Source organism: Rhinolophus hipposideros, assembly GCF_964194185.1.
Source record: "Rhinolophus hipposideros genome assembly, chromosome: 11".
NCBI classification, from domain to species: domain Eukaryota; kingdom Metazoa; phylum Chordata; class Mammalia; order Chiroptera; family Rhinolophidae; genus Rhinolophus; species Rhinolophus hipposideros.
The window spans coordinates 23602119-23618940 of record NC_138057.1 but is presented as its reverse complement, the minus strand read 5'-3'; the positions used below and the strand labels follow the sequence as shown (position 1 = coordinate 23618940).

Genomic DNA, 16822 nt, shown 5'->3' with positions numbered 1-16822 from the left:
GAATTCTTCAGTGTGGGGAAGAATAGAGTTGTCCCCACCACCTCATTATCTGGCCTGGTGGCAAAATCACCTGTGGAGCTTTAAAGATAAATTGACTATTGACTGTTGTCCCCTATTGCTAACTCCACCCATTGGAACAGAATTTCTGTATCTTAAAAGCTCCTTGATAATTCTAGGTTAAGAATCAGTTGCCTGTAGAATGAAACACAAACTCTCCAGCCAGGTAAATTATGTGTCCTCAAGGACAGGAACCTATCATAGCCATCTTGGTACCCCAATGAGTCAGCAAAATGCATGACACTTAATAAGTTCTAAATAGATGTCAATTGGATGAATACAGTGATGAGCCAGATAGATGAGTGGGCAGGAATTAGAAGCTCTGGGGCAACTTAGATAATTTGGATATCCTGAAATAAAGGTGAGAGAAAGGCAAGAGCTCTAAGGTAAGATCGTAGGCAGAAAGGAGGACAAGTAGATTCCAAAGAAAATTCCTCCTGCTTTGCAATTTTCCTTAGAGCTCTACCTGGACTCATAATCTCCTTTGCAGATAAGCAGGAGAATGGGGGCATAGTCTCTTTTTGTGATATTTGCATATTTGGGAGTTCCTTCAATTATAAGTTCACAGGGTGTTCTATCCATTTATGTTTACCTATCTTTTGCCTGAGGTTTAGGCAGGATGAAGGTTTCCTTTTAGTAATAAAATTACTGGAAATTCTTGTTCTTTGGATAGTGGACAGAAATAGGTGTGTTTCCCTTAGTTGGTATACAAAAGGAAGTTGTGATAATTTCTTTGAAAAATATTAACCCAAGTCCCCACCCACAGGTGGGTCACTGTTGATTGTTTCTTTTGGAGGAAAGGAGGAAGAACACAGCAGAATAAGAGGGAGGCAGGCCATAAAATGAAAACCTGAGCTCTCTCCCAGAAACGTGGGTGGATAAGTGGGACCTGGCTTTGGAAAACTAGTATTACAGGAAAATCCGTTCCTTTGCTCAGGGTATTATTACTCACTCACCCGTTTCACCCTGGCAAGTTCCTGAACATGAACATTAGGTTAAACAAGGTGAAGAAGAACCACTAATGTGTATTTTAAGTCCATCCTTTGTTCCAATAATGGAAACCTGACTTTCCTGAGTTCCAGTCAGAAGAGGTTTGTGCATATGATTTCCAAGATTCCTTCCAGCTCTTCTGGCCTCCAGCTTTTTCCCCATCCTAATTTATCATACCCACTGTTAGGATTTTTGACTCACGGAAATCTTTGAGAAGATCGTAAAAATTCTGGATCTTCGCCCCTGAAGTATGCCCATAGTCAAAACATTTATGCACACTTCAAGGGGTTTGTGAGCCTCTCTGAAGTACCTGTTATAAACCCATACCATCCTAATCTGCTCAAAAACCTTCAAAAACTCCCCATTGCCTATTAAATACATCTCTAAAACTTGGCTGCTATTCAAAATTCCCCGCACTATGTATACTACCTATCCTTCCAAGACCAGTTCCCAAAATTCATTTATTTAGCTTAAATGTGTTCAGCATTTATCCCTTATAAACATTAAAATTATACTCTGTATATGCATATGTCCATGTTTATATATATATGTATATACAAATATATATTATAATATATAAAATGTTTTATGCATTTAATAATATTAAAATAGTATAATATGATATATTAAACATAAAACACTAAATTAGTAGCAGTGGGTTAACAAAAATGTCTAATATACAGAACTTGCTGTTAAGGAGCTTACAATCTAGAAAGAAAGATAAAATTAAAAAATAATGATAACTTAAGTTAAAAAGTGGCACTGGCTATGGCATTCACTATGCTTACCTACCCAATAGCTTTTTGTTTTGTTTTTTATTCCGTGCTGTCAGGGCAAAGATTTTGTTCCATTGTTTAATTATCCTCAATGTAACTGATTTTATTCATCTCTTTAAAATTGATGTTAAGTGAGAGAGAATCCATTTTTTCTACTTTAGATCTTGATGTGTGAATGGTGAAACATGTCAGGAACTGCAGCAGCATATTGTGACTGAGGGGAGTTTTAGCTGGTGGAGAGTGACAGAGAGTGACAGAGCAGAAAGAAGGAAGGAATCCAAGTCCTTGATGGAATGGTAGGACTTCTAACTTGACCAACCAAGGAACTAGCTGCCTTCCAGACTTCTAGTTAGTGAAATAATAAATTCCTTTATAACTTAGTATATTCTGAATTGTGTTTTCTGGTACTTGAGTTGAAAGCATTCTCATTGATATAAATGCCCTAAGACAGGCATGACTAATGGGGCTATGGGAATCCGAGAAGGCATAGACTAGTAGATGAATTAGCTGTTTAACCCTGATTACATATGTGTATGTATGTATGTATGTGTGTATGTATGTATATGCATGCATATGTTTATGTATATGTGTATGTATATATATATATGTATTTATGTATATATAAATATATGTGTTTATGTATATATATTCTTATTTTTGAAATCCTGAAGCACTGCAGCATAGTAGGAAAAATCTGGGATTTTGGAGTCATTCAGCTTCTGCTATGCCCCAGAAGTGGTAGTGTGGGAAGGTTATTTAATTTATGTGCACATCCTCATCTATAAAATAATTCGGTACTTCTTACCTCATAGGATTTCATGAGAGTTAAATGAAATGATGTATATAAAGTTCTTGAAACAATGCTTAACACATGATATACCTTCAACATGATACCTATGATACTGTTTCTTTTATGCAGATGAAAATATTTCTTGAGTACCTACTGTGTGCTGCACACTTTCCTAGGTATTGATTACAGTGGTGAAAGACATCCAATATGACCCCTGCTCTCATGGAGCTTACGATTGGACTAATAATGACACAAATAAAGGTGTAATTACAAAATGAGATGAATGCTATGACATACAGGTATATATAGTGCCATGAAATCATATAAGAAGTGAACCTGACCTAATCTGGGGGTTAAGGAAGACTTCACTGGGAAAGTGGTATTTGAGTCTGGGGTTGGGGGTTGTGTGGGGGGAATCATAATTCTAGCTTTACAGAAGCAAATACTTTTTTCAGTTACTTGTTCTCAGACTACAAACTTCTTAAGATCAGGAATTATATTTAGATAATCATATATTCATTTATTTATATTCTTTGTAAGCTCATCACAATCATAAATATTTGTGGACTGACTTAATGAAGTTCTCTAACTCTCACTCCCTTGTCAAAAAATGGGTTTAAAAATGTCTATTTCTAGGAGATGAGAAATATAAGCTACTTGAACACATAGTAAGGGCTCAATAATTAGTGGCTGTTATTATTATTACTGTCATTATTGATTTATAATTTGCATATATTATCTCTGCTATTACATTGTAAGCTCCAGGGTAGTGGGGAATGTGTCTTATTTACCTTAGATTATCCCAGAGTTCTCAGCACAGTGACTTGCATAAAAAGACTTCTCTGTAAGAATTCAGAAGGTACAGGACATTCTTAAATAGGAATTCAATTGACAGGTTAAAGAGAGTATGCACATTAAAAAATTAATTATCAAAGCTAAGTTAATCACTCTCTATAGGGAATATTTAACGCCAAGTTTCTAGAATAGAGATAAACATATATTTAAGAAAAAAAAACTCTAAAATCTTTTGTAAAAACACGTCAGAATTCTGTGTGGAGAAAAAAATAACTATAGAACAATGTATATAAAATATCATGCATATAATTAAAACTCATACCACTTATAGCCACCTGATATTTTTCCTCTCAGTTGATTAACCGATGAATTGATTGATTTTCAAATTGCTTGTCTTCCCCCCATTAGGGAGCAGGATCATGTCTGACTTGTTTCCTTGCTACATTCACAGAACTTAGAATGGTATCTTGCACATAGCTGGTGAATAAATAAATACCTGCTGAATAGAGGAACATACACACACAAAAAATAATACTATACATTATTTATAGATGTGTATGTACATCCATAAAAAATAAAAGGATATTAGAATTCTAAACAGGAATCTTTGGGTTGAGGGGTGTTGAAGGGTCAGGGGCATGAGGGATGGGACTCAGCGAGTGGTTAGGGCGGACTTTACTAATATGTGAAATGGTTGATTTCTTTAAAAAAAATAGACAAGGAGCACAAGATGAGAAAATATTAAATATTCTCGTGGTGAGAATGTAAGTGTTATGTTATTCTTTGCACTTTTCTGTCTTTTAATTTTCTCGAAACAAATTTCAAAAAAAAAATAAGAGGACGATCCGGATCAAAATGGCGGCGTGAGGTGAGCCTCTGTAAAGCTCTCCTGGAATTTACAACTAATTGGACAACAATAACTCCACAAAACACTCCCTGCACAGCAGACAGGCAAGACGAAGAGGTCCACTACTGAATTCACCTCCAGGTGGGTGAATCGCGCGAGCGGGGGAGGAGGGAAGGGAGAAGTGCGGGACGGAGCCCCGCGGGCGCAGGACAAAGACCTAGCTCAGTGCTCCGAGCTCGCTGCATCCCGGAACTACCGCAGCTGCGGGAAAGGGAAGGACTCGGACTGCTAGGGCTCCGCTTACGGCCCACAGGGCTGAGGGGGCAGCATATAGCACAGCTGAACCCAACGTTCACGGCAGACCTCGGAGAAAAGACTGAGGGAAGAAGGCTGAAAACTGTGATTAAGCCCTCACTGCCGAGCGGAGAACGGAAGCCTTAGGCACTGAGATTAGCCGCCCCTCCCTACCCTCCCAGAGCTCGCCCCACCCCCACCTGCCCGGTGCTAGAAGCGATAAACTAGCAGTGTCAGATCACAAGGACAGGATCTTTGCTGTTCTGAGAACTGTGGACTGCAGAAACAGATTCGCAGCCCAACTAGTTACGGCAAAGGGGAGGGAGCTGTGGAAGCAGGACCGGCTGTGGTGGTGGTCGCCGCCATTGCTCTGGGCCACCTCTCACAACTCACCCCGCCCCTGGCCCCACCTATCTGGGCGGATCCCTGCAGGAGTAAACAGAACTGCTGAAACATACGGGCTCTGAATCGGGTGCAGAAAGAGCTTTGGAACTTCAAAAGCTCTCCGCACCCCCACAGGGACGTGACGCCCTATGACCCAGGTGAACTGTTAACAGAGGAGAGGCCCGTCTCCCAGGGAATCCCCCCATCGTGTGAGAAGCTGGAAAAGTGCAGAGAAAATATAGCACTACTGTGTCAGAGAGACCTCTTCCTATCAACCTGTTGAATAAACCACTCCTGTAGATGTCTAGGAAGAGAAATAATAAATCAGTAATTGCCATGAATAACCAAGGCAACAAGACAGCTCAAAAAGAAAGTGAAAAGTCTCCAGAAAAGGAACTTAGAGATATGGAAATATGTGACTTAAATGATAGAGAATTCAAGATTGCAGTTCTGAAAAACCTCAAAGAGATGCAAGAAAACACAGAAAGGCAATTTAATGAACTGAGAAACGCAATCAAAGAACAACATGAGCATTTTACGAAAGAGATTGAAATTTTAAAAAAGAACCAAATGGAATTTCTGGAGATTAAGAACTCAATAGAAGAAATTAAGAATGAAATAACCAGCTTAGGTAGTAGAGTTGACCAGATGGAAGAAAGAATCAGTGACATCGAAGATAGAAACCTGGAAATTACACAGATGGAAGAAGAAAGAGACTTGAGACTTAAAAGAAACGAAAGAACTCTACAAGAACTTTCTGACTCCATCAGAAAGAGCAATATAAGAATAATGGGCATACCAGAAGGAGAAGAAAGAGAGAAGGGAACAGAGAATATACTCAAAGAAATTGTCAATGAGAACTTCCCAAATTTGTGGACAGAACTGGATCCTCGAATCCAAGAAGCAAATAGAACACCTAATTACCTCAATCCCAACAGGCCTTCTCCAAGACACATTGTATTCAAGCTGTCTAAAATTAACTCCAAAGAAAGAATCCTCAAGGCAGCCAGGGAAAAGAAGACGGTAACCTACAAAGGAAAGCCCATTAGATTATCATCCGATTTTTCAGCAGAAACTCTACAAGCCAGGAGGGAGTGGAACCAAATATTCAAACTATTGAAAGAGAGAAATCATGAGCCAAGAATAATATATCCAGCGAAGATATCCTTTAGATATGAAGGAGGAATAAAGACCTTTCCAGACATACAGAAGCTGAGGGAATTTTCTAATACACGACCTGCACTACAAGAAATACTAAAGGAGGCTATTAGACCACCATCAACAGGGACAATTTGTGGCAACCGAAACATAAAAAGGGGGAGCGTAAAGGCCTGAACCGGAATATGGGAATGGAGAAAGTAAGCGTGCTGAAGAAAATGGAATACTCTAAATATCAAACTTACTTTTACATAATCTTAAGGGTAACCACTCAAAAAAATTCCAGAACTGAAATATATATTGTAATAAAAGAAGAAACAGAGGGAAACATCATAGAATACCACCACACAGAAATAATCGACAACAACAAAAAGGCAAAGAAACAATGGAGACACAGCCTTACCAGAAAACTAAAGCTAGAATGACAGGAAATCCTCACGTATCAATAATCACCATAAATGTAAATGGACTGAACTCACCAATAAAAAGGCACAGAGTAGCAGATTGGATCAAAAAACTAAACCCAACCATATGCTGTCTCCAAGAGACACATCTCAGCTACAAGGACAAGCATAGACTCAAAGTGAAAGGGTGGAAACTGGCACTCCAAGCAAATGGTACCCAGAGAAAATCAGGTGTAGCCATAATGATATCAGATGAAACAGACTTCAGGGTGAAAAAGATAACAAGAGACAAAGATGGACATTTCATAATGGTAAAGGGGACTATACAACAAGAAGACATAACAGTCATCAATATTTATGCCCCCAATCAGGGAGCACCAAAATACACCAAGCAACTACTAACAGAACTAAAGGGAGAAATTGACCAAAACACAATTATACTAGGGGACTTAAATACATCATTGACAGCTATGGATAGATCATCCAAACAGAAAATAAATAACGAAATTGCAGCCCTAAATGACACATTAAATGAAATGGACATCATTGACATATATAGAGCACTTCATCCTAAAACATCAGATTATACATTCTTTTCGAGTGTACATGGAACATTCTCAAGGATAGACCATATATTGGGACATAAAAGCAGCCTCAGCAAATTTAAGAAGATTGAAATCATACCAAGCATATTCTCTGATCACAAGGCTTTGAAATTGGATATCAACTGCGAAAAGAAAGCAAAAAGAAACACAAATACATGGAGATTAAACAACATACTTTTAAAGAACGACTGGGTCAAAGAAGAAATTAGAGGAGAGATCAAAAGATATATAGAAACAAATGACAATGAAAATACATCCTACCAAAATTTTTGGGATGCGGCGAAAGCAGTTATAAGAGGGAAATTTATATCATTACAGGCCTATCTCAAGAAACAAGAAAAATCCCAAATAAACAACCTCATGTTACACCTCAAAGAACTAGAAAAAGAAGAACAAGTGAAACCCAAAGTCAGCAGAAGAAAGGAAATAACAAAAATCAGAGCAGAGCTAAATGAAATAGAGAACAAAAAGACAATAGAAAAAATTAATGTGACAAAGAGCTGGTTCTTTGAAAAAATTAATAAAATCGACAAACCCTTGGCTAGACTCACTAAGATAAAAAGAGAGAAGACACTAATTAACAAAATCAGAAATGAGAAAGGGGAAGTTATCACGGACACCACAGAAATACAAAGGATCATCCAAGAATACTATGAAGGACTATATGCCACCAAATTTAATAACCTAGAAGAAATGGACAAGTTCTTAGAAACATATAGCCTTCCAAGGCTGAACCATGAAGAACTGGAAAACCTAAACAGACCGATCACCAGTAAAGACATTGAATCAGTCATCCAAAACCTTCCCAAAAGCAAAAGTCCGGGACCAGATGGCTTCACTAGTGAATTCTACCAAACCTTCAAACAGGATCTAATACCAATCCTGCTCAAACTCTTCCAAAAAATTGAAGAAGAGTCAGTACTCCCTAACTCATTTTATGAGGCCAACATTACCCTGATACCAAAACCTGGTAAGGACAACACAAAAAAAGAAAACTACAGACCTATATCTCTGATGAATACTGATGCAAAAATCCTAAACAAAATTTTAGCAAATCGAATACAACAATGCATTAAAAAGATTATTCATCATGACCAAGTGGGGTTCATCCCCGGGGCACAAGGATGGTTCAACGTCCGCAAATCCATCAATGTGATACATCACATAAACAAAATAAAGGACAAAAATCATATGATTATATCAATTGATGCAGAAAAAGCATTTGACAAGATACAACATCCATTTATGATTAAAACACTTAATAAAATAGGTATAGAAGGAAGATACCTCAACATAATAAAGGCCATCTATGACAAGCCCTCAGCTAATCTCATAATTAATGGTGAAAAACTGAAGCCCTTTGCTCTACGTTCAGGAACACGACAGGGCTGTCCCCTATCACCTCTGCTTTTCAACATAGTGTTGGAAGTCCTTGCCAGAGCCATCAGGCAAGAGAAAGAAATAAAAGGCATCCAAATTGGGAATGAAGAAGTTAAAATATCACTCTTTGCAGATGATATGATGCTATATATAGAAAACCCTAAAGACTCCACCAAAAAGCTGTTAGAAACAATCAATGAATACAGTAAAGTTGCTGGCTACAAAATCAACGTACAAAAGTCCATTGCATTCCTATATACTAACAATGAAATCTCAGAAAAAGAAATACAAAAAACAATTCCCTTTGCAATTGCAGCAAAAAGAATAAAATACCTAGGAATAAATTTAACCAAGGATGTGAAGGATTTATATGCTGAAAACTATAAGACATTTTTGAAAGAAATTGAAGATGACACAAAGAAATGGAAGGACATTCCGTGCTCATGGCTTGGAAGAATCAACATAGTTAAAATGGCCATATTACCCAAAGCAATATACAGATTTAATGCAATCCCCATCAAAATCCCAATGGCATTTTTTAAAGAAATAGAACAAAAAATCATCAGATTTGTTTGGAACCACAAAAGACCCCGAATAGCCAAAGCAATCTTAAGAAAAAAGAACAGTGCTGGAGGTATCACACTGCCTGACTTTAGCTTGTACTACAGGGCTACAATAATCAAAACAGCATGGTATTGGCGGAAAAACAGACACGTAGACCAATGGAATAGAATTGAGAACCCAGAAATAAAACCACATAAATATGGACAGATAATTTTTGACAAAGAAGCTAAAAACATACAATGGAGGAATGACAGCCTCTTCAATAAATGGTGCTGGCAGAATTGGATAGCCACGTGCAAAAGAATGAAACTGGACTGCTATCTGTCACCATGTACCAAAATTAATTCAAAATGGATCAAAGACTTAAGCATAAGACCTGACACAATAAACTGCATTGAAGAAAACATAGGTACTAAACTTATGGACCTTGGGTTCAAAGAGCATTTTATGAATTTGACTCCAAAGGCAATGGAAGTAAAAGATAAAATAAACAAATGGGACTATATGAAACTTAAAAGTTTCTGCACAGCAAAAGAAACCATCGACAAAATAAAGAGGGTACCGACTGAATGGGAGAAGATTTTTGCAAATAGTTCCTCCGATAAGGGTCCAATATCCAAAATATACAAGGAACTCATGAAACTCAACAACAAAAAAAAGAACAACCCAATTGAAAAATGGGCAGAGGACCTAAAGAGACATTTCTCTAAAGAGGACTTCCAAATGGCAAATAGACATATGAAAAAATGCTCAACATCACTAATCATCAGAGAAATGCAAATAAAAACCACAATGAGATATCACCTCACCCCAGTCAGAATGGCTATCATCAGCAAGACAAATAGCAACAAGTGTTGGAGAGGCTGTGGAGAAAAAGGAACCCTCATACACTGTTGGTGGGAATGCAGACTGGTGCAGCCGCTATGGAAGGCAGTGTGGAGGTTCCTCAAGAAATTACGAATAGAATTACCATATGACCCAGCAATCGCTCTCCTGGGTATCTACCCCAAAAATATAAAAGCATTTCTCTATAGAGACACGTGTACTCCAATGTTCATTGCAGCTTTGTTTACGGTGGCCAAGACATGGAAACAACCAAAATGTCCTTCGATAGATGAATGGATAAAGAAGTTGTGGTACATATACACAATGGAATACTATTCAGCGTTAAGGAAAGATGATATAGGAACATTTCTGACAACATGGATGGATCTTGAGAATATAATGCTAAGCGAAATAAGTCAGACAGAAAAAGCAGAGAACCCTATGATTTCACTGATATGTGGTATATAAACCAAAAACAAGACAAACAAATGAGAAACAAGAACTCATAGACACAGACATAGTTTAGTGGTTACCAGAGGGTAAGGGGGGTGGGGGGAGGGAGATGAGGGTAAGGGGGATCAAATATATGGTGATGGAAGGAGAACTGACTCTGGGTGGTGAACACACAATGGGATTTATTGATGATGTAATACGGAATTGTACACCTGAAATTATGTAATTTCATTAACAATTGTCACCCCAATAAATAAATTTAAAAAAAAAAAATAAAAAAAAATAAGAGAAAGTTGAATGGAGAAGAGTGAATTAACTCCTTGTAGTTTTACAGAATCGAAAGCTCTCTGATAGGCTGTTACTTACACTTAGTCATCACAATAATGTTAAAGTAACTATTATCAGCCTTATTTTAATCAGGAGACAAATGAAACCAAGACTTTTGAGAGGGTTGCCATGATCACCTCTCAATCAGGACAATGCGTGGCTGAGAACCTGACCTAAGGAAGATTACTCTTTCAAAAGATAATATCAATTTCCTTGAAATATGAGTTACACAAGAGGTAAAAGAAATTATCTTTGAGGCCTATAATCAAGAGACCTAGAGGAGTCAAATCTAAATTGGTAGACAATGAATGAGCAAATTTTTTAATACAAATTAAAAATATGCTCCAAATGACCTTAGGCAAATTGCTTAAACTTTCTTAAGACTTATTTTCCTCACCCATAAAATGTTTACCCACCTCATAATATTTTTGTAAGGAATGTATAATTTGTATATTTATGTATTGCATAAGTTGTTTAATTTATGTAAAAGACCCAGCACAGTATCTGACACTTAATAGATATTCAATATTTGTGTGTTTCCTCTTGGTTTCTTAAGTTCCCATGTATTATGTTGAACCATTGAAAATTGCCTTTTTTATAAATAAAAATGGTTGAATAAGTAAAAACGGTGAGGTTCATACAATTACTCTATGAATACAAGCCCTGATGCCACCATTAGCTATCTCATCTTGAATTCACATGTGAGGGAGGGGCAGGCCAGAGTTTGAATAAAACTGACAACTCTTTGGGGCTAGAGAGTCTATTTGCAAGGATAGATAAAAGGGATTTACAAGAATGTAAGGATGATGAGGATAGTCCAACTGGCAGAGATGGGTTTACATAATCAGGGTTAGACAATTGCAAACTGGACAGCTGCTCAATAGCTTTTGGCACCAAAATATATTGACCAGCTGGGATATCAGTAATGCTTAACAGTTGTATCCTTATGATCAGACCTTGGCCAATTAGCTTGTCTTTGACCACTAAAGGGTATAATATATTCTGATGTAAATGTCACATGTGTATCTGTGTAGCACATATTCTATTATGTTGATGTGTTGTATAATATACACTAAATATAAATGTGTTCGCTTCTGTAGAACACCAGGTTAGATAGTGTGATTAAGGAGGAATAGAATTAAACTATACATTGATTTCTTTTTTTTAGAAAATAATCGTTATTCTGGGATACACATTTTGTGAATATACTGAAAATAAAGGAATCCAAACAATTAAAATAATTTTAAGATGAATTTTTAAAGAATGATTACAGAAAAAGAAATATGTCTGGGGAAAGTGAGGTCTGCACAAAACATGCATATAAATAAATACAAAATGAGAAATGTAATCATAGAAGACAGTGATTCAAGGACCTTAACAGAGAGCTATCTGATGTGTCAGAAGAAACTCTTTGGCCATCGTCTTAGCTCTGAAACCATTTCAGAAATACTTCAACTTAGGCAATCTCCAGATAGTGTCGTTAAATTATGGGACAGACAAAACAAATAAGGACAAACTATAAAACAACTGAATGTCATGACATTTACCAGAATGTTTCATACACTAAAATTTAATACATTCAAATATTCAGAATATTTTTAGAACTTGCAATGGTGGCTTTTGCTGAATAAAATTTGTAATATAAAGTTTTTACACGGTAGCAAAAAAAAAAAAAAAGCAGTCATCCAGACACAGAACCTTTACTTACTACCTTACCCAAAATACATGTGGATAAAATATATCATCTGTAAATTGTTTTAATTTTAAATCATTTGCAGTTTATTTAATTTGACAGTTACTGGAATTCCTTGGTTACTTTCATTAGCATCTCTGGATTGACCTTTAAACCTGGTATTGGCCATATATTTTTCTTTCCCCACAATATAGGTTCTTGTTTGACTACCAGGAATTGTTCCTTATCCCGATGTAAAGCACTAAAAATACCATTAATGTTCCTTCTTCAAAGCCGGAGACCTGACATTAAGAAGTTTATATGGGGAGTATCAAAAATAAGGAAGCAACCAAACACGTTACTACTTACATCTATGGAACTACTTAATCATCTGATTGGAGTCAAATAAAACACTGCCTGAGATGCAAAGGCAGCTGTAAGTATGAGGAATCCTTTCTATTATACAAATTTGCTGGTGCTTTGACAGCTATTAAAGAAGCCCATTTTTATGATCTAGGTTACTTCTTTTCCTTTTTTCAGGTGGAGGGCTTGTACCAAAAACTTGGAGACAATAGATCATGGAATATTAGTAGTGGAAAGGACTTGAGCAATCATTGAATTCAAGTCCCTCATTTATTGTTGTAAAACTCAAGGTGGAGAATGCTTCCACAACTTGTTACCCTTCTATGGCCAGTAAGCAGGAGAGCCAAAACTGGATACCAATGTGTACTGATAACTAGACGGATAGCATCATCTCTAAATTGCTCTATCTTGCTACTTTTTAAACCACCTTTCCCTTAAAAGAGTACTGAACATTTCCAGAACGAATAATCAGCAACTTTGCTATTGTGGCTTTGCTGTTGAAAAGTAATATTGGGAGAGTTTTTTAAGTTGAAAATCCTGGGATAAAGGGATCCTGGGCATAATGCTCGTGGTGCTCCGTCTTCACCTTGCACTGGCATTCCTCCACCAGCATCACCACCTTGACCACAGGGGCAAGGCCTGTGCAGTTCAGCTGCAAGTGCCTCGTGGTGAACTTGGCAGGAGAGCAGTGGGAGCAGAAGGTACGGAGACTCTGTGCAGCTCCAGGAAAACGAACAGACCCGCATTTCCCGAAGCACAGGTTGTTCTGCACAACTACTTCCTCACACTCTTCATGGGTGATAGTCTGCAAGGCAAACACATCTCCATTAAATGATCTTGCAGCATTTCATTAACACACATGATACAGAAGCTATAGACTGTTAAGTCTGAGGATAATTTAGAATAAAATGTCAAAAACTTTCCAATTTGGGATATTCTGCTTTATCCAAGTGATGTTATCTGTAAGGGCATAAAGTCACCTCAACAAAAGGTTTCTTTTATTGAGTAAATGAATAAATTAACCTTTAAGAAGTCCCTAAGTTAATATGAAAGTGTCTTATTCTATTTTGAAATGCGAAACTTTAAGAAATTTTGTCTAATTGGATGCTGCCAGTTGAAAAATTCTAATGGCTGACTTCTTATGTAAGTAATGTGCCTTCCCTGTTGATTCCTCACAGTACATTGTGCATAATATATTCTCAATACAAGTCTGTTCAATTGCTCATAGGTCAGAATATCATGATTTTAATTCTATCCTATTCTGCAGGGTCTATAGTACATTCAAATCTATGAAGTTGCATGGAGCAAATTTGCAACACATAAGCCTGCAAATCATCATGCATGACATCACTTTTGCCTCTCCCATAAACCTATGCCCATAGCTTTATGTGCCTTTCAAAATATGTGAGTCGAACACCTTAATTTCAATTTCATTCACAATAGAATTCAAAATAAGAGTTTCAAAGGAAATTTGATTGCATGATTCTTAGGAGCAATTTTCTAATTGCACATGGCCACAAAGCAGTCATTATTATTTGACAGTTGACTTGTCATTGCTACATATCCTTGCCTTTTTAGGCATAATACTTAACTGCTTTGCACAGTCAATTACCTTATAATACTGCCTGCTTAATTGGGTAGTATTATTGGACTGTAAAATTTTACTCTACCTCATGTTGCTGTTAGTTCACTATCTTTATGTTTAAGCACCTGATGCAGTTTCTCAATTTTAATTTAACATTTGGAGTATGGGGCTTGCCAGGACCGACGGGAGGAAGGAGACAGTAGAATGCTCCTTCATCTTAACAGTGTAGAATCAATGATGACAACCACAAACCATCCAATACAACACGAATTAGGAGATAGGTATTAGGAAGAGTATTAGGAATTAGTATTAGGTACCAGGATAGGTATTAGGAATTAGGATATTAGGTATTAGAAAATGTGACTTTGCCTCAAGATTATTTTTTAAAAGTTTATGAGAAAATACATTAAAGCATTTTTGCTATGATTATATTAAAGTGACATGGCAGCTTCTGCCTAGAAACCTCAACGTATTTTATAGACCTGTGAAGTAGTGTCATGTGAAATACTAGGATTAAGGCCATCATATATGTGTATGAAGTATTTGGGGAGGAGTCCAATGTATCCTACTGCTCTACAGATGGAGTTGACCTACTCACCCACATCCTAATAGAGTGTTAGTGACACAGCTTGAGAGAGTTCTCGGTTGATGGCTCTAAATTCCTTGTTTTCTAACTGAAAGTGTTGTTTTATTTATCATTCTGGATAGAGCAACATTTTTGTAAAAATAAAAAAACAAAGCTATGTGCCATCAAAAGAAATGATTATTAATATTGGCAGGACAGTCATACAATTCTTGCGGCATTTCCAGAACACCAAGAAACAATGGAAAGTTTAGAAGGAAATTTTGGGGGTATGATAATAGTTTGCCAAATCCTATGATGATTGCCCAGGGAGAAAGTCTGGGAGTTAGGCAGGACTCAGGCTCCTGGCAGCCTCTTCCCTTCCTCTCCACCTGTCCCAGCTGCCCACGCCCTGCCTCAAACCCGATTAATCCCCTTTCCCCCCAGAACAAATACCTGGCTGAAAGGCACCGTCCTACAGGTCTCCTGATGCACTTCGTGGCTTTTTATGGGCAAGATGACCCCTTGAGAAGCCGGACTCATTTTGAACATGAAGTGGTGCCAGAATTTCTTGGCTTCTTCCTGAAGAGGTGACTTCCTCATTGGTATCCCATTCTTTGACTGAGTGAGGGCCTGGGTGCCAATTGGAAAGTGCTCACTGACCGGGTCCTGGGTTGGGTGCAGTTCTCTCTCAGGCTTCTTCCAGAGCCTGCCAAACCTGAACAGTGTCTTCTCTCTTTGTCTCCAGCCCTCCCCTGCAGTGCTAGCACCTATCAGGTGTGGCACTGCAACAAACAGATCTGGCTTCTCCTCGGCCTCCTCTTGGTTGCCCACGGGAAGCTCTCTGCGATTCCTTTCTAGGAGCACAAGAGAAACCGAACTCTGACTCTGGTAGCCGTGCTGAGCAGCCTTTCCCAGAGTCAGGAGTACCAGCAGCTGAAGTAAGAGGAGATGCATGCTGTTGCGGGCCCAAGCTCCTCTCAGATTCACAGCCCGTGAGGCCTGAAGGAGAGACTCGCTCCCTGCAGAACTGTGAACAAGGAGGTCCCATATATAGATACAAGCCTTGTGGGATGAGGAGGCAGGTGGTCAGTAGCCAGGCAGTGTAAACACATTTGTTTGCTTGAATTATGTAGTGCTAATGGTGTCCTGCCTTCACTTGAATTTTGTGTATTTTAGAAGGCCCCAGTGAAAGCCTGGGACCCAGGGGGTCATTAGCTGACACTTTATCGTCTGAGATTTAAAGAGCAGTATTAGAGAAAACAACACATTCTTTGCCCAGATTTCCCATCGCTGTTATTAGAAGGACCAGAGTCAACAGAACATTTGAGATGCATCTGTTTTGTGCTGGGATAGAATAGATAAAACATGGTTTTATGAGAAAAGTATACCACATAAAAATTCAAAGCATACATGTAGCAGAAGTCTAAGCTTTTAGATTCTATACACACACACACACACACACACACACACACACACACACATACACACACACACACACAAGCAGCCAAAGGAGTATATCAACATGGTAAGGGAGGGAAAGAAAGAAATAGATAGATGTTAACTTTGTTGTGTAGAAGACTCTCTGTCTTATTTAGATGCAGTTGAGGTTGCTGATTTGTGTGGCAAAAGAGTGACTTCACAATTCGAAATCATTCCCCTCACCTTAAGAATCAAATACTCAGTGCTAAATTTCACACCTGGTCAGTCATCAGATAAACCCTCTCAATTGTTCACAAATTTCTCAACGAGATACTAACTAATAGACTGACCAGCAGTCTTCACTGAAGATGGGGAAATGTTTCTCTCAAGCAGCCTAATGATTTTTTTCTTTCTTTAAACAAAGAACCAGACTTGAGAACGTGGATTCTAAGAACCAGGTTTGATAGCTCTGGGCATGAAGTTGGCTGGTCAATTCTTTACCTTACAGAATCCACATTACCTCCCAATTCTAGCATAATTGATGACCAGGATAAATAAAGATGGCGATA

General features: G+C 37.9%; 1 protein-coding gene across 1 annotated transcript; it reads right to left on the bottom strand.

The window, feature by feature from the left end:
• Positions 1–13207: 13207 nt before the first annotated feature.
• On the bottom strand, positions 13208–15946 carry CER1 (cerberus 1, DAN family BMP antagonist; the record flags this gene model as incomplete). Its single annotated transcript, XM_081066055.1, has 2 exons — positions 15288–15946; positions 13208–13489 (listed from the first exon to the last, which is right to left on the bottom strand). The coding sequence occupies exons 1-2, from the start codon at positions 15786–15788 to the stop codon at positions 13208–13210; spliced, it is 783 nt and encodes a 260-aa protein (XP_080922181.1). The 5' UTR covers positions 15789–15946.
• Positions 15947–16822: the final 876 nt, after the last annotated feature.